Raw genomic sequence first — 19,686 nt, 5'->3', positions numbered from 1 at the left:
TTTCACATATCCAATAAAGGCATTGAGGGAGGCAAGGTGCCCAAATGTTTCTTCTTGATGGCAACCTTCCCCAACTCATCCAATCTTGATCCAAATTCTGTCTCATTGATGTTCTCCTCTTTGATACCCTTGAAATCAAGTGCAACCCCAACATCGTCCATCATGGTTGAAATGGAAGTGTCAATGCCTGGGCTGTGCTATGCAATCTCATTATGTATCTCTTCAAGTATCCTCAATCCAATGGTCAAGGCAACAAACCAAGACTCCACCATACTCATTCCTCCTTCGTCAAACAACTTGGTTCTCTCCAAATATCTCTCTGATAACTTGATAAATGCATGTAGCCTGGGAATGGCTAAGTCCTTGACTGGAAGGAAATCCTTCCACTCCCTTTCAAATGTTTTGAATTTGTCTCTAATAGCCACCAATGACCTGAATGTCGAGATAAAGGAAGGTAAGAAATTTCTCCCATCTTGAATTATATCATGGATCCAATCCTTGACTTGGTGCAACTAAGCCAATATCTCTTTTATATTGCTCCCGCTGTCTTGTGGAATGGCTGCTTGATGTAATCGTTGGATAGGCTAGCAATCTCTCCAATACTTGTTTTCAGCCTCCAACTTTACAATCCTCTCGTTTGCCTTCCTCAATCTTTCTCTAATTGAAATCATGCCTTCCAAGATCTCCTCACATTCCATGTCATCCGTGATTCTTCCCAAGTTATGCTCTATTATCTCATATTCCTAGGCTAAAATCTCATCCATTGCCTTGCTAACCTTTGGTATAGCAATCTGAACCTTTCGGTGACCCTCATCATCGCTCCTGATTACCTTTGCCAGCATTTTTGCAATTTGTTTATGTTTCTCACTATCTTCCTTTTCCACTAACCCTTGAATATCTTCAACTGTTCGGGCAATCACCACCTCACCTCTTGGCATAAGCATTCGCCTTAACCATAGCGGTGCAATGCATCTCCCCAAATCTGGATTTGGTTCAACTAGCAAAGCATCACCAATAGCCCCGAGCACTTGGCTTATTTCCTCAATATCAATTGACCCATCCTCTTCTTCAATAGTGACTGTCACATCATCTCTATGTTGGTTCTCCGAGAGAGGAGAGTACTTGGTACTATTGCTGTAACCACTTGATTCTAAATCAAAGCTCACCTCTACCACGGCCCTTTGTCCACTTGTATTATCCTCTTGGCCTCTAGCCTCAATTATGCTCTCCCTTGACGGTGCTGCATTCTATCTCTTTGCTGGAGGTTCCTGATGTTCTTTACTCTTCTAAACTTCCAAACTTCTCTTCTTGCTCTTAATTGTTTTTGGTTGCTGGCTACTGCCTTCACCTTTATGTCCGACTAACTTTGTCAGACCTTCCTCTAGTTTCATCCTCTCATCAGTAAGGCGTACCTTCCGACTTTGTAATTGTCTTAACTTTTCATTGTACCATGACTCAATGTAGATCAACTGTCCTTGTAACTGCCTCTAAGAAAGGATCCTAATGATCATCCCAATCCACTGGACCCAATTTTGTTCCATCTACTATATCATAATCTTCTCTTAGCACATTTTCATCATCTTCCAGTTAATTAGGAATATCAAGGCCTTTCCATCTGATTGCCCTCATCATGACCACTAACAATCTTGAGAAAGCTAGTTTTGTCACATGAAAGTCATCATGTGCATTGGCTCAAAAATCTTCTATAATAGGGATATGTTTGAATGTGTTTTCGTGAGATGCCTTGATAAGACCATTAGGATCGAATCCTTGTCTTGCTCTATACCATCCTAGATGATATAGCTCTAACTCTTTCTCTACAGGTGCAAAGGCAACAAGATTGGGGCAAGTATCATTGCGTATTCCAAATAAGAAGGTAATCCCTGTCTCACCTTTAAGTTTCATCATTTTGTCATAATGCTCAAGTTGCCTAGCCAACTCCATCAAAACTATCTTGTCAAGCGAGTACCTTGGAAGTCTCTTGAGACAAATTGTACTTCCTGCTACTCTAATATATGTGAATTTTGGAAATTGGATGAACCAACTCCCATACTTCTTAACTTCTACTTATGCTTCTGTTGAGAGCCTCTTAGCAGGTGTCCCTTGTAATATCCTTACCGTCTTCAAGGCAAAGGCGTCATAAAACATCTTATAATCTTTGGTGTTGTGCAAATGAAGTTGTGGATAGCACTCATGCACCAAACATTGCCCCGACCCATTGCCAATCACTCCTAAGGCCTTAAGTTCGAGATTTTCATATAGTCTCGCAATCAAATAGAAAAGATAGGATCCAATATAGAACTGCTTTTGATTTTGCACTATCCCAAGTTACAACTCTAGATTTTCACCTATAATTCTAGCCCAATCAAATATTCTCTTTCCATTTTCAATTTCATCAATAAAGTAGTACATCCAGTTTTCAAATTGCATACCTTGAGCTACGCCCCTGACTCGGCTGAGAAGCACAATAAGATCGCTATACTCTGATTTGAAATCGAACTTGGTGAGCCTTGATGACTTGGTGACTCCCTTCTTGCCTTCATGTAACCAATTATGCTTTAGATGAATGAAATAAGCCTCCTGATTATCCTGAAATAACTTAGCCACCTAATCCATCATTACCACTGTCATGCTTTTATACTGGAAAATATTAAACACTTCTTTGACCACTTCTCCGCCGATGTTGGCTAACACTCTCTTCCCTTCATCAAAAATGATGGATTTCGTAACAATATCAAACCGAGATGTACATTCCATTACCAATTCTGAATAAGGCAAGGTAGGAGGAAAAGTCGCCGCATGTACAATTCCGCTCTTGTAGATCTTCTTTGCCATGGGGGATTGTTCTTCCTTCAATTTGTCCTTCAACTGTATCATGTTCACTGTACAGATATTGGTATCACTTATTCACCTCACTTTCGAGAAAAAGGTGATCTTAAGCATCATGTCTTCCTTGTCTTTTTTGGTATTCGTTCCCTTTGGGTTATTGCTTGCACTAACATCTACCATCCTAAACACTTATTTCTGCCCCTTCGTTCTAAATGATATGGACTACACTTATCAATCTCCAACCTTCTTTCTATCGATGGAATCTCGCTTATTTCTGCCTCTCCAAGTCCTATCTCTACACTTATCAATCTCCAAACTTCTTTCCTAGGGATGGGAATACCACTTATTTCTGCCTCTTCGTTACTTTAGAATGGACTACACTTATATCTCCCAACTTCGATCCTAGGGTGGTCTAGCTTATTTCTCTCTCTCCAAATGTCCTATCATGAAATCTACACATATATCTCCCAACTTCAGCCTATCAATGGGATGATGAAGTGGTGGATGATGAATGCAAGAAGAATATAAGAGAAACGAACCAAACAAGAATAAGGAATAGAATCCGCCCTTAGAACCAATCTTCACCTCTAAAAATGAATAGAATTTTACCTTAAATCTGTCTTTACCAATAACCGGGCCCTCTTCAAATTTAGATCAGATCTCGAAAATTTCAAACCTCTTTCAAAATGTGATGCCCTAGCAAAAATAAGAATTTCGACTTCCTTGAAATCGATCATACTTGCCAAAATCAGACCATAAATCACATAGTCCTTTCACCAAATAAAATCACCTAATTCTAGAAGGAGAAAACACTGCCAAAGATGGAGAAATCAGACTTCAACAAAAATCACCCAAGCTGGAAAAAAATCAGATTTGCTCCAAAAATCGGCCTAGGGTAGAAATTCGCCCAAACAAGGAGAAAAATGCCGCCAAAAAAAATCACCCAAGTCTGAAATTCGCCTTCCTTTAAAAAAAAATAGCACATCCAAGGAGAAGGAAAAAGGAATGAGAAAATAAGAGGGGAAGCCCCTCTTATACCACACTTTTTGTCTCTCCAAGTGGGCCAATCTACCTGGAGAGGAAACAAAATTTAGTCAATTAATGGCCCAAATTTAAATGCAACATTAAAAATACTTAGCCTATAGTGAAATTGGCCCATTTAATTGTCAGTATTGATCAGAAATTGCAAAACAAAAACAAGGTAAGCCTAGGAGATGTCAAAATTTTCATTTAATAATATTTTGGCAATTAAAATATCATTAAAATCAAATCTAGCGAGCCAAAATCGATTTTCAATTCCAAATTACCAATTTCCTTTAACATTTCTAAAATCCCCTATGCAAAATTTTAACCAATTTAATAAGATTTTGCAATTTAATTCAATTTCAATTTTGCAATACAATTTCAATTTTTTAACAAAATAAATCCTTTTCCTGGCAATCAAAATTCAAACTCCAATTTCAATTTCACTATCAAAAATTTCTTTTTTCACCAAAAAATTCAAAATTTTTCAAAACGACTAAATCTAACAAATTCATTTTGAAAATGCTCAAGCTTATACAATTATTTCAAATTTTCAAAACAAATCATCCAAGTCCAAAATTTGCAATTTTATCCTATCGGATATTGTTTTAACTATCGAAAAATGTTATTTTTGAAGCCTGTTTGGCCTAAGGATAAAACTACATGTTCCGGAAAATCAAGTTTTGCACCGGGTAAAAAATAAACCAAATCAAATCCCTCCTGGCCCGAAGGCATCCAATGTGTAAAATTTTCAAATTCGAAACCTCTGAACTCCTCCGAAAAATTTGCTAAGGCAACTGAAAAATTCCAAAAATCCGTGAAAATTGCCAAGGCCTGCCCGAAAAAAGGGGGTCCCCAAAGTTTTGGGGTGATGGTGTGAAACCTCACAACAATATGTTAAATGTTTTATGCAGTATAATCAGCAATATGAATATAAAAATGAAAATCTATTCTTTAGAATCTTTAGAATTTCTGGTTGAACTCTATATTTTATTTGCTCTAAATATATCTATGATGTGGAAAAGCCCTTTGAATTATATTTTTTAAAATAATTATTACTGTTTTTCTACAAACATTTTATATTTTTTTGCAAATTTGATTTGATCCCAATTTTTTCAAAAAAATATCTACTCTGATTTGCCTATTTTTTCCCAGACTAATTTATGCTTCTATGAAAAAAAATGAACACAACTTTTTTAGGAAAAAATCATGCAAAACCCTCCAAGAATTATCTTTCGAAGAAAAAATCAAAAAACCCTCTATCCATTATATTTTGGAGAAAAAAATCAGCAAACCCTCCATCCATATTTTTAAGGGAAAAGAGGCACAAACCCTCCCTCCATGACCAAATGCAGAAAACCTCAAACATGACAAACAAAACCTCCAAAAAATGCAGTTTTGAGATAGGAAACCCTCATGCTCACTAAGAAAGCCTTCATAATCTGCAAACAGCAAACCTCTGAAATCTTCAGAAATTTGCAAGTTTAAAAACCCTTGTTTTTAAAGCCTTTGATTTAAAAAAAAAAAACAGAGTGAATTGTTTAAATCTTCTGAAATTCAATTCCAAGTATAATAACTACAAAATCAACTCAAAACCTATGGGCTAATATTACAAAGAAATTGGTAAAATACTTGCATTATATTAATAAAGAGGGAGAGCTCAATATGTACAGAAGAATGAATGATGTTTCCTTAGGAAACGATTGTCAAGAATAAAAACATTATACTCTAGCTAATAGAAAACTAACAGATAACTACATGCTAACTAAGTATTAGAAACATTACAATATTTACAATAGATTACAAATACAAATAGATAACCATTGGATGATAATAGACATTGTTTATCATCGTATGTAATATTCTCTACTCAAAATTATTGGATCAAAATGCTGATTATATATTAATAGGAATTTTTTCAAACAGTTCTTAGGTGACTGGATTCGTTCTGATACTGCTGTAATGGACTTATGCAGTTATCAGGAATACAAATATGATGTTTCTGACTATGTTTAACAACCTGGTATTTGGTCAAACGGTTCTCATGCAAGAAGCTGATATACTGAGATAATGCTTAATTCACTGTTATTGAATTGAACTATAAATTGAACACATGATAACATTCAACCTTACAAACCATATATTCACGTTCAACAAATTATTGTGGTAACTTCAATATCAGTAAATCGATACAAGAGATTGGGTGGAACCTGGAACTTGTGTTGCATTCCGAAATATGGAGAGGTGAGATTCTTCCATCGTGATCCCTTAAAGAATGTGGACACTCGCAGCTGACCGTTCTGGAGATGCTACAGTGATTTTAATGACTTCCAGCATCTAGGGAGCGAGCACAGCTACTGTTTCAAACGATATCAAACAAGTCTGCAAATACTTCAAATGCCTCCAGCCCATATGCCGTCCAAGGAACATCACGGGACCCTAGCCATGTTCACGCTGATAATACAGGCAGCTCCATATCACCCGAAAATCTACTATGTTGCCCCAGCAATGCAACATGCAAGCGTAACTCAAAGGAAAGAGGCGTCGTTTTTGATCCTGCCTTCTACCCGAACTCTGGTTTATGTGAGGAATATAACAATCGTGACCCTCAGACACTAGTCTCAATACTAACCAACACGATGCCAAACAGTGTCACTTACAGTTTACTTTGGGAGTTCGGCCCTGTAATGTTGCCTCCAAGAATCAACGTCTAGAATAATGTTCGACCTACTACTCCCACTAGGAACGCTCGCACTTCAAGAGTAACTTCTTCAAATTATTATTCAATGGTGAAACCTGAACTGATCTCACTCCAATGATCTGGGTTTTTGTCCTTAGAAATAAACTAGTCACATTAAAGCAACCAAAATAAAGTATTGTATTTCGTAAAATCTTCTTGTGTGTAAATCCCAAGATGGAGCCCCTTATTTATAACCTCGAAGTGAGGGAAAAGTGTTGAAATAAGGGATGTGGGATAAAACAACAATTTCGTCCTGTAGTCACTTAAGTCACTTTATAAAGTAAATAACTTTTAAACATAAAGTAACTTCATCTAAGGATTTTTAATTTATTAAATAATGCTCTTAATATAACCCTTTTCTATGACTGGTAAGCATCCGCATAGGTGATGCCATTAATCTATCCGGATGGGGAGATAGATTAACCTCACACCATAGGACTAGCACGGGGAAGGGGACATGACATCGTAACACCCTCCCTAAATGGTTAATCTATCTACAACACCAAGTTGTCCTCTAAATTGACAAACTTATCAAGACCAAGAGGCTTGGCGAGAATGTCTCTAGTTTGATCCGTTGTAGGAACATACTGCAAGTCTATTGTCCCATCTTGAACCAGTTGTCATATGTAGTGATAATGAACATCCACATACTTGGTTCATTAATGGAAGATTGGATTCCGCATTCATGGAAGATTGGATTCCGTGCTAATTTGATAACGCCTTTGTTATTAACAAACAAAAGTGGTCAATCCTGTTGGTGACATCTACATATCCCCAAGCATCTAACAAAGTCAAACAACTTTGCAACCTACCTTAATTATCCCTTTGTATTCAGCCTTTGTGGAGGAGAGAGAAACCGCTTGCTACTTCTTACTGGTCCATGTGACGGCACCAAATGCTAAACTAAACACATGTCCAAAAGTTAACTTTTTATCATCAACAGAGCCTGCCCAATCTTAATCTGTGAACTCATTGAGTCTAGAATTAGAACTCTAAGAGTAAAGAAGTCCATAATCTGTATTGCCCTCCACATAACGAAGCACACGCTTTGCTGCCATCCAATGATCAGCCACAGGAACTGTCATAAAGCGTGAGATGTAGCAAACTACGAAGCTGATATCAGGTCTAGTAGCAGAGAGGTAGATGAGGTTGCCTACTAGTTGCTTATATGTAGTATCATCAACGGGAGGACAATCAAACTTGGCTGATAACTTGAGACCTTTCTCTATGGGTGTAGGCGCAAGCTTGCAATCCTGCATACGGAATTTGTCTAACAGAGCTCTGGCATATTTCGAGTGAGAGATGAATATACTTGAGGATTGTTGCCAAACCTCAACACCTAGGCAATAATGCATGAGCCCAAGGTCAGTAATATCAAAAGACTAGCATAAACTCTATTTGATTCCCTGAATCAAAGATGTCATACTATTAGTGATGATCAAATCATCCACATAAATAAACAAAAGGATGATGTCAATATCACTAATCTTGATGTACAAATTTGAGTTTGGAGAACTCCTAAAGCCTTGATCATTGAGGTACTTATAAATTTTCATGCGTCATGCCCTAGGGGCCTGCTTCAAGCCATAGAGAGCTTTCACTAATCTGAGAACCTGATGTTCTTTACCGGCAACTTTGAAACCAGGAGGTTGCATCATGTAGACTTCTTCGTGGAGATCACCATTCAAGAAAACACTCTTGACGTCCATCTAATGGACCTTGTAGCCAAACTCTGTTGCCATGGTTAGGACTAATCTGATTGTGCTCATCTTTGCAGTAGGAGCAGATGTCTCCTCATAATCAATGCCCTAACATTGAGAGAAGCCTTTTGCAACTAAATGAGATTTGTACTCATCCAAAGTACCATCTGATTTGTATTTGATTTTGTAAACCCATTTGCAGCCAATGGGTTTCTTCCCGGATGGAAGATCAAAAAGGACCTAGGTGTCATTCTTCAGCAAGCTCTGGTGTTCAGATGTCATGGTCTGTTCCCACTCTGGAATTCCTTTAGCCTCTAAATATGTTTGAGGTGCAAACACACTATGAATGTTGGCCATGAGAGCAAAGGTAACGGACTCTATAGGTTTAATCTTTTTCTAAGCAATTCTCCAATTAATGAGCCCATCATCACAAAGATCAGCAAGTGTCTTAGCCCACCACTTAGGCCAGAGAGGAGAATGACCACTATTAGTATCAGGAGATTAGGTTCACATTAGAAGAATCTAGATCAAAATCAAGTGAAGCATCTAAGAATCTGAGTGATCCTACAAGTGAAGCTAGAGGTGTCTATACAGGGATCACTGGTATAACTGGAGTTTCAGGAACTGTTGGAGCCCTCCCTTCAAGTGGACCTAATGGAAGCCTAACTCCCAATCATGAGCCTTCAGGAACTATTGGAGCTGTAATGACCCCAACAGGTTATAACTTCTTCAAACACCAAAAATCTTTATACTTCAGTTGTTTGACATTTCGTCAAACACTTTGCAAGCAAGCTCTGATACCACTGTAATAACCCTCCTCAAATCTGCTCTCAAAGATGCTGATTGAAGGCTCAAAGAATTTTGTCAAACAATTCACATGCAAGAGACATATGACTGATAAAGCATTTTAGCTTGCTTTAAATGACTTTTTTCCAATTTGCATCAATGAGAATCTAGTGATAGAAGATTACAATGAACTACACAATGACCTAACATGAGTGTGCTCCTAATTTTGACAATATTCAGTGCATATATTATGATCTAAGCATGAGAAAAGAACACCTACAGCCAACTGGCATTTTTGCAAACAGTTGGTATGCAAACTATCTAGCTGATAAATAATGAGATTGAATTGCTTAAATGACACCAGCAACTATTATCTTTTTGATTGCAATCAAATTTCTAACACAATGCTCATGAAATATGGCCAAAACTTTGGCATTTACATGGATTACCAAAATGACAATGCTGGTATAATGCACACTTACAACTGAAACTTATAATACCCTAAAAAAAAAATACTAACAAGGGAACCTGGTTGTAGATGGCTGTAATAATTTTCCTTCAATGCTGCCCCTTCTGCTTTACTTTTTCGAACTGCTTTTTCGGCCTGCTTTTTCGGTTCCGCTTTTTTCGCTTGCTTTTTCGATTCCGCTTTTTCTGCCTGCTTTTTCAGTTCCGCTTTTTCCGCTTGCTTGTTCAATTCCGCTTTTTCCGCCTGCTTTTTCGGACTACTTTTTCGTTTCTGCTTTTTCGGATTGCTACCCTGTTGAATCTCAAGACCATATCTTTCAATGGCGTCAAGATTTTCAGCTTGAAGGGATTTCGTCCTTCAAACTATTGAGACATAACCTCCAAAAAATTCTCCAATTTCTTTGATATTTCCAACCATACTAAAAAGAAGCTCTTCCCTTTCTTTTATAGTGTTCTCACAAGAGCTCCATCCTTCGTTTTCTCAATGTGGGATAAAACATAACTCCCTTTATGTAACTTATGTCTCCAATGTGTTATAAAATAAAGGGGACTCTTTTAATTTAAGTATTTCTCACAAACTATAGTCTATGCATTAATAAAGTTAAATATTCAAACTTAACTTTATAAAATAGCTTTATCAATGCATAACAAATCTTATCAATGATAAACAAGTCTTTTTGTCGATTTTAAACAATTACCATCGACATACCACTGCCACTGGATGTCCGACCATATCCAAGATGACATACTATAAATAGTAAGTATGCCCAAAGTTGCCTCAAAACCCCTCAGAAAGACCTGCAACTGAAACTGTCTAGACCAAATGGCCTCTGAGTCCCTTTAATGTCCTGGTTAGCCTACGGGACCGTGGGGAAATAGGCTAACGACAACATCATGCTATGAATGCTAGAAAGGGGACATTACAGTCCGCCCTTCCCAAAATTGCTTGTCCCCAAGCAATGGTCAAACAACAACCCAATCAATCCACCTGGATCTCAAATGTAGTCATGAACTATACTGCTGTCAGTCAACATAGGCTCCTGCAACAACCTCTGAAAATTAACCAAGAGGAATCCATAAATGAATCGTGAATCACGGTGCAACTGAACTCCAAATGCACTACTACCACAGTGAGGAACCCACGAGGCACAGACTCTCAAAATATTAGACCCCAAGTAGAGTAGATCACCCAAACTGTCAACATAATAAACACCATCCACACAACCCACCGTGTTATGCGAAATGCACACTCCAACTCTGCTACAATGGTGACCACTCCCACATGAAACTGCACCAAATACAGAGAATCCACACACTGTACATCTACTGCAGTTAACACAACTCTGCATATTACTGGCCACTGTCTCATAACCATAACACCCATGCACTGCTGATGGTGAATAGTCATTACACGGTAGATAGCAAAAATAAGAGCCCAATCCAAACCTGTCTGCCATCAACTCCTCAACACATGGATCAAAAGCAAACCGATGAACATATCCTTTAGTATAATGCCTGTAAAAAGAACCAATCTCAGTCAAAGACTCATCCTGCAGACGTGATATGACCCATCGTGACTGATCATCAGCTAAGTCAGATGATGATATAGCCATGGGCACAGAATCAACAAAATCACTAGTCTCTGTGCCCTTCAAGTCAAACATACCACAATGCTCAGCTGCAGTGCTTAACCCAGCTGAACCTACCTCCAATGGAAACAGACCAAATATGCCAATACTAGTGTCGTGGACAAATATATCCTCATCTCCATTGCCTCTATCAACCTCGACCATGGACATCCTCAGACCACCAGACACCACGGTCAGTGACTGTACAAAATCGAGTAACGATTGAAGTCGTTCCAACTCCACGGTCACCTCAGCTAAATGAAACTGTGACTCCTCGAAAGCCAACTGTGTACTCTCAAGAAACTCAAAAGTCATCTCGAGCTGCTAAGTAAGCTCACTCACCTCATCTTCCTTGACCAATAATGCGTCATATGATGTACTGCCCCACTCCATAAGATAATCTCTGTCGGCTACCAACTGCATATAATTCTGTCTCAGAATCCGAATAGCCTCCCATAAAGAGTGGATCTCTGTCAAGGAAAGATAACTGCCTCCCTGCTCATCACTAGTAGGAGAACCCCATCCATAAATTGCTAACAACTGACGAGCGGCATCGAAATGCTGGCAAGCGATAGCAATGTCTCGCTCACTAACTCTCAGCTGACTAGACACATGATTGTGCTGGCTAGTCAAACTCCTATACTCTACCCCTAGTACACTGTCCAAAGGAGTAACCTCATAATAGCTATCGTCTGTAATACTGCCATCCAAATTCTGCAATCCAACTGCTGAACTTGTATCATCAAACGGAGTGACTAAAGCATCAACATAAACCTCTGTATCAAAGGAAACTGTTGAGGAGACTAAGTCCTCAAAATTGTCCACAACATCCCCCTGGGTGTCATCTGTAATAATCAGATCCTGGGACTCTTCTGTAAACTTTGTCATATTTGAGAGATCATCAACCGATTCCAACAAGAATGGTCGACTAGATACATGAACAATGCCCAACAAAAGTGTGTAAAAACTAATTCCAGCATCAAACAAGCTACTGTCATGGACGAGAACTACACCTGGCAAGCTACTAATCAAGTCCATGATGGTGCAACAAATACTACTACCAAAGAATGATAAATATCTCCGGTCAAAACGATCCCAAGTACTAAGATAAGGATCCCAACATCTAATCCATGAACGAAGCCAACTGGCAATTCAAGTAAACTTCTCACCTGAGTAATGTGAATAATACCAACTGACTTCACGAACTTGTCTACAGTATCTGAATCCGAAGTGTGAATGCTAGACGTACTCATATCATCATCAACATGTGACCCGACTGTAAAAGGAAACTAAGTCCCTGCTATATGCACTAACTCCCGAACTAAACTCACCTCAAGACAACGCTCGTCCACATGTCTCTCAAAATCCTAGAGAGCCAACTTCATTGCCTCCATGCCTTCCTTGATCTGCTGTAAGTCATCACAAGAAGAACCTGTTGTGACTCCTTTCTGTCTCTCTTGCAGTTGAATCATCCAAATGTGATTCTCAATCAATCCATGTATCCTATCATGATGGGATAAAGCCGTGACAATATTCTTGTCCCTTGTCTTCAGCTGGCGTGCCAAACCAAGTAAAGAGCTACTAGCCTCTATCTCATGTGAAGAAGCATCCAACTGTGCCTGATACTCACTTTCTACAAAGTCCTGAATGCTCACTTTCTGATCAACTGTACTATCCTCAAACATGACAGTATCCTCAACTGCAGTAACTTCATCCAGCCCAACTGTACTGGAATCACTATCTGTGTCAATCGCACAATCCGGTGTGCCTATGATATCACCTTCTGGCTCAACCTACACAATGTCTGTAACCCCTTCTACCTGTGAAGATGATGCAAATAAACCATTACCTGAAGATATGCTAATGTCTCCCTGTATCGAATCAGCATGTCTGTTAAATTCCTCATACAAGTTTCTGCTTGTCATAGTGAAGGTACGATCCTTAGGCCTATCAAAACGTTCAATCAATCTCTCCTTAAACTCCACATATGAGGTAATGTGTGCATGACCCATAGTGACCATACCATGATGCCACCACTCGTGTGCTAACCCATCCAGGTGAATTGCTGCATACTTAATAGCTTCTTCCTCAGGCATAGGGTTCATTTGAAAGTATGTGTCAAGCCTTTGAACCCAAGCTCTTGCTGTAGACTTCCCCGAGCCATCATAATATGGTAACTGAAGTTTCCCTACTCTCTTCTGTAGCTCATAGCTCTGGCTCTTGTCATGTCCACGTGGCATATGCTTCATCCGCACATCTATATACTCCCTAAAGGTAATTGCGACTATAAAATCCGGACCTCCGGCTTTCCAATCTCTCCTCAGCTAGTCCTGTATATTAGTGATCTGGGGCTCTAGTATGGGCTGCTCTGGAGCTCTAGGAGGAAATGTGGGAATCATGGGCCTCGAACTCACTGTCCTAGCTTGCTGGGGTGCATGACCGAAATTGTTCCCAACTTGTTCACCTCCATTATGTGTCCCATCCTGATTATTCTCATTCTGATTGTTACCATTATGATTATTTCCTCCACCTACGTTAGCATTCAACCCCATTTGACGAGCCATCATCTGCATCATAAGCTCGAATCTCTGACTCTGTTCCTGTGCTCTCTGCTCTGTTGATCGTTGTCCCTGTGTTAAGGTGTCTAATAACTGTAAGAATCTTTCCTTTCCCTGATTTGGACTGGCATTCATTTTGTCAAACATTTTTCTCTCTATCTGGCTATTCCAAATAAGACCTCCACAGGATGGCAGGACTTATAGCTCTGATACCACTGTAATGACCCCAACAGGTTATAACTTCTTCAAACACCAAAAATCTTTATACTTCAATTGTTTGACATTTCGTCAAACACTTTGCAAGCAAGCTCTGATACCACTGTAATAACCCTCCTCAAATCTGCTCTCAAAGATACTGATTGAAGGCTCAAAGAATTTTGTCAAACAATTCACATGCAAGAGACATATGACTGATATAGTATTTCAGCTTGCTTTAAATGACTTTTTTCCAATTTGCATCAATGAGAATCTAGTGATAGAAGATTACAATGAACTACACAATGACCTAACATGAGTGTGCTCCTAATTTTGACAATATTCAGTGCATATATTATGATCTAAGCATGAGAAAAGAACACCTACAGCCAACTGGCATTTTTGCAAACAGTTGGTATGCAAACTATCTAGCTGATAAATAATGAGATTGAATTGCTTAAATGACACCAGCAACTATTATCTTTTTTATTGCAATCAAATTTCTAATACAATGCTCATGAAATATGGCCAAGACTTTGGCATTTACATGGATTACCAAAATGGCAATGCTAGTATAATGCACACTTACAGCTGAAACTTATGATACCCTAAAAAAAACAATACTAACAAGGGAACCTGGTTGTAGATGGCTGTAATAATTTTCCTTCTATGCTGCCCCTTCTGCTTTACTTTTTCGAACTGCTTTTTCGGCCTGCTTTTTCAGTTCTGCTTTTTCCGCTTGCTTTTTTGATTCCGCTTTTTCCGCCTGCTTTTTCAGTTTCGCTTTTTCCGCTTGCTTTTTTGATTCCGCTTTTTCCGCTTGCTTTTTTCGATTCCGCTTTTTCGGACTGCTTTTTCGTTTCTGCTTTTTCGGATTGCTACCCTGTTGAATCTCAAGACCATATCTTTCAATGGCGTCAAGATTTTCAACTTGAAGGGATTTCGTCCTTCAAACTATTGAGACATAACCTCCAAAAAATTCTCCAATTTCTTTGATATTTCCAACCATACTAAAAAGAAGCTCTTCCCTTTCTTTTATAGTGTTCTCACAAGAGCTCCATCCTTCGTTTTCTCAATATGGGATAAAACATAACTTCCTTTATGTAACTTATGTCTCCAATGTGTTATAAAATAAAGGGGACTCTTTTAATTTAAATATTTCCCACAAACTATAGTCTATGCATTAATAAAGTTAAATATTTAAACTTAACTTTATAAAATAGCTTTATCAATGCATAACAAATCTTATCAATGATAAACAAGTCTTTTTGTCGATTTTAAACAATTACCATCGACATACCGCTGCCACTGGATGTCCGACCATATCCAAGATGACATACTATAAATAGTAAGTATGCCCAAAGTTGCCTCAAAACCCCTCAGAAAGACCTGCAACTGAAACTGTCTAGACCAAATGGCCTCTAAGTCCCTTTAATGTCCTGGTTAGCCTACAGGACCGTGGGGAAATAGGCTAACGACAACATCATGCTATGAATGCTAGAAAGAGGACATTACAGGAGCCCTCTCTTCATGTGGACCTAATGGAAGCCTAACTCCCAAGTCATAAGCCTTCATAAGTTGGTTTGTTGGATCGGGAACATGAGAAACAGGCATAAATGTTCATCGTTGCTCATCAAAGACTACATCACGATTGTACAGGAGACGAGATGTCTCAGTGTCGATCAAACGGTAGGCTTTGTGAAGACTATTGTATCCAACAAGAATGAGTTTCTAACTTTTGGCATCCAACTTGGTGCCAGACACATCAGGGATCCAAACAAAAGCATGAGAGCCAAAAACCTATAGGTGACTGATTTTGGGCTTGCGACCTGACCAAGCTTCTTCCGGAGTCTTACCTTTGACCACCACTATGGGTGATCGGTTCAAAAGATAAATTGCAGTGTTAACTTCTTTTGCCCAAAATTTCTCTAGAACATGTCTGTGTTTGAGCATGGATCGAGTCATCTCGATGATTGTTTTGTTCTGACGTTCAACTACACTATTATGTTGTGGTGTGTGGGGTGTGATTAACTGGCATTTGATGCCATGAGTATCCAAGAAGCAAGAGAATTCATTAGAACAAAATTCCCCCCATTGTCTGACCTAAGAATAATAATAAATTTCCCAGACTCTTTTTCAACTAAAGGTTTAAACTTCTTAATACAGTAAATGCATCTGATTTTTATTTTTTAAAATATACCCACATTTTTCTACTGAAATCATCAACAAATAGCAGAAAATACCTGGACCCAAGAACAGGAGGGGCCATAGGGATGCATATATGGGTATGAACACGCTGAAGTACCTGAGAAGCTCACCATGAATCACCACTAGTGAAAGGTATGCGATGTTGCTTCCTAGCCTGGCATGCATCACAAACTCCAAGTTGCTGAGCTGAGAGATATAATGCATATTTAAGTGCCCATACCACTAATGCCAAAGTGTGTTGACAAAAGACCATCGGGTAGCCATAGCTAAGTCCCAAGAATCACCAAAATTAGTATATCAGAAAAGACCATGATCTTCAAGACCCACTGCAACAATAGACTAAGTCGCCCTATCACTGATTGTATACTGATGTGAACTGAAGGTGACATCCAACTATGGTGAGTGTTGCAACAATTAATTGACTGAGAGTAGATTAAGTTTCATCCTTGAAATGTAGTACACCTCAAGGCAAATGAGATCCCTCCGAGTAGAGTGAATCTAAATGTTGTCTTTGCCGACAACGATGTACTCTTCTCCACCACCAAAATTAACAGACCCTGAATAAGGTTGTTAATCAGTGAACCAATCTCTGTGGTGAATGAAATAACGAGAGGCGCCTAAATCAATGTACTAGGAAGATGACGTCACATGATCTGCAGGTCTTTTAGCCATTAAGGCGTAAAAGGCAGATTTTGTCTGCTTAGTGTGCTCTGCGCTGTTCGCTTTGGGCTGCAAACCTTATTGCCTTCTAAAGCTAAAGCAGAGAACTTATGCTGAGAAGACAGTTGAGACTTGCCTTTATCCTTCTGAAAAGATTTAGCAACAAAGGCTTGCTTTGTAGAGGTAGAGCTGGAACTGCTACTGAATTCTTGTTGAAGCAAAAGTGTGCAAAGATCTGTGAACTTCATATCAACACCAATATAAGTGATGTTGAGAGTCTCAATAAAATGCTTGTAAGACTTGGGCAAACGTTTGAGGGTTATGACCACAATGTCCTCTTCCTCCATCTTGCATCCAATGGCAAGCAACTAATCATGTATTTCCGGAATCTTATTCAAGTGTTCATTGGCAATTTTCACTCATCCATGATAATAGAAAACTAAGTGTTCTTGAGAAAGAAGGCTCTTCTTTCACCTAAAGTCTACTGAAGTTTCTTGAGATACTCCCATATCTCGGCACTTGTTTTATCAAATGGAATCTAGGGGAGCTAATCATCAGCTACAGATAATTTGAGAAGCATCACCGCTTCCTAATTATTAGATCCCATGGATTCTAATTAGTACCAACTGCAATTAGATGCTTGGTAACACCCAAAACAATCTAATCAATATTCCCATATTCAAAGATTGCTAGCATCCACTGCTTCCATGTGCCATAATTACAATTTACAACCATTGAATTTTGAATTGCCCTCGAGTATAATATTAGTCATAGATGCCATAGCACGTTTTTCCATGAAAAAAGCGTGAAAATCTATGAAGGCACGTACTTTGAGGCAAAAACGAAAGACTCAGAAAAAATGAAGAGGTACCCAAAAGAGAGCTCGAAAAACCTAGAAAGAACATGTCAAATTCTAGATCCGCTGGCTCAAAAATTGAGGCATTCAAAAAAAACAGACGACAACCCAGTTGAGCTCCACCAAGAATCTATAAAAAAATTGGATCCATTATAGAAAATTAGGCTTTCAACCAAAAACAGCCCTAGCTGCAAAAACCCCAAAATAATGTCAGAAATGTGCTAGAAAAAACACGATTTCTAGGCGAGAATCTATTACTAAGGGTTTGAGAAACCCTAGACATCTTCAATGGAGCAAATAAAAGTTAAAAAACGACCATTTTTTCAGTCAAAAAAAGTCAAAAAATGACTAACTAGATCCTATCTACAAAAAAATGGCACCCAGAAGTCACTTTTTTTGCGGAAGAAACAAGCACGGGTTGCAAGTAAATTTTAAGCAAAAGATGGCGTCTATAGCACCCACGACTAGACTGTAAAAAGAAATGCAGTATCCACGACCTGAGTGAAACCAACACCCGGCCAAAAAACCCTCTTCGGGTTTTTCAAATTACAGCCCCAAGAAGGATGCACGGGAAAAAATCATTTTTTCACAAATCCAAGAAAATTTTGATTCGAAATTTTTCAAAAAAGAACAAAAGATTTTTTTCAAAGTATTTGTTTTGATACCATAATTGGCAAAATACTTGCACTATATTAACAAAAGACTGAGGTATACAAAAGAATGAACAATGTTTCCTTAGGAAACTATCGTAAAGAAAAGAGACATTCTATTCTAACTACTAATAGAAAACTAACAGATAACTACAAGCTAACTAAATATTAGAAACATTCTAACATTTACACTAGATTACAAATAGATAACCATTATCGTAATATCTAATACCATTAAATGATAATCAGTTGATATTCAATGAGTAATTACACAACAGACCAGGGCTCCTTAAAAAAGTTAATACAAGAAAAATGTTTCTAAAAGAAACAATTGTTTACTAAGAACATAAATAGAAATATACTAAATATCTAACTAGATACATTAACTGATCAGATACATCTAAGAATACATTAAGTGACCAGATACGTTTAAGTGACTTAAATGACCATAATGAGGGAAATAATACAACATTATTCTAATATTTTAGACAATCATCTATAGACCAGATATGTTTAAGTGACTTAAATGACCATAATGAGGTAAATAATACAACATTATTCTAATATTTTAGACAATCATCTATAGCCACAGTAACCTAGATCATTTCCAATAGTACCTAACAAATAAGTTAGGCAAATTGCAACCACTTCAGGTAATTACAGCCTCCAGAGCAGTAGCTGTTAATGTAGCTCAGAACTTTAAAAAACTACCACATAGGTATGTTCATAATAACACAATCTTTCTCTTGAATAACTCAGCAAAATAAAAGATATACGTCTTTTGATATATTGGAAATAATCAAAGTTAGCATAAGGGAAGAGATCAAGAAAAAAGCAATGCAGAAATGAGGAGAGAACAACTAGAAAATACATACTTTCACCAGAATCGAGAATTAGTTTCCAATCAATTAATTGCGAAAATCACAGTTTCTCAACAAAAAATTGGCATCAGGGCTGGCAGCACTTGACCACAATAAATAGCAATGTCAATAAGAGTTATTGGACTACGGATATGTTTAATGTATTGGTTTACTCAATTTTGGACATAACATTTTCCACATCTAACCTGGCATGTCATGCTCCTGCCTTAGCTTATGCAGATCTTCTGGGGCATATAATGTATTAGTAGTTGAAAAAGCACCACTTGGTTTTGGACATAATGTTCTCCACATCCAACCTGACATGTTCATGATCCAGCCTTAGCTATACTGATCCTCCAGGGCATATGATGGCTTAGCAGTTTTAAAAGCACTTGATCTACCTTTTTGTGGGGTTGATTACATGAAGAAATCATTTAATTAAACTGGTATCTCATGTTTTTACAGGTGGCAAGCCTACCATTGGCATCATTTGATTGCATCAATGAAAACAAAGAGCTCCTAAAC

General features: G+C 38.2%; 1 protein-coding gene across 3 annotated transcripts in view; it reads right to left on the bottom strand.

The window, feature by feature from the left end:
- LOC149568974 (uncharacterized) overlaps positions 1-19,686 on the bottom strand; it is a 68,712-nt gene that overhangs the window by 28,922 nt on the left and 20,104 nt on the right. For 2 of the 3 annotated variants that reach the window (XM_089821792.1, XM_089821794.1), the window contains exon 8: positions 19,368-19,478. The exons of the other annotated variant lie outside the window; for it this stretch is intronic. In XM_089821792.1, coding sequence (XP_089677918.1) covers positions 19,368-19,478 — 111 coding nt within the window. The remainder of the gene's footprint in view (positions 1-19,367; positions 19,479-19,686) is intronic. 3 annotated transcript variants of the gene reach the window in all.

Source organism: Cupressus sempervirens, chromosome 3 (genome assembly GCF_028749045.1).
Source record: "Cupressus sempervirens isolate cs-2001-9-10 chromosome 3, ASM2874904v1, whole genome shotgun sequence".
In the NCBI taxonomy this organism is placed as follows: Eukaryota; Viridiplantae; Streptophyta; class Pinopsida; order Cupressales; family Cupressaceae; genus Cupressus; species Cupressus sempervirens.
The sequence above is the reverse complement of the archived record's forward strand: the minus strand, read 5'-3'. Positions and strand labels throughout refer to the sequence as shown.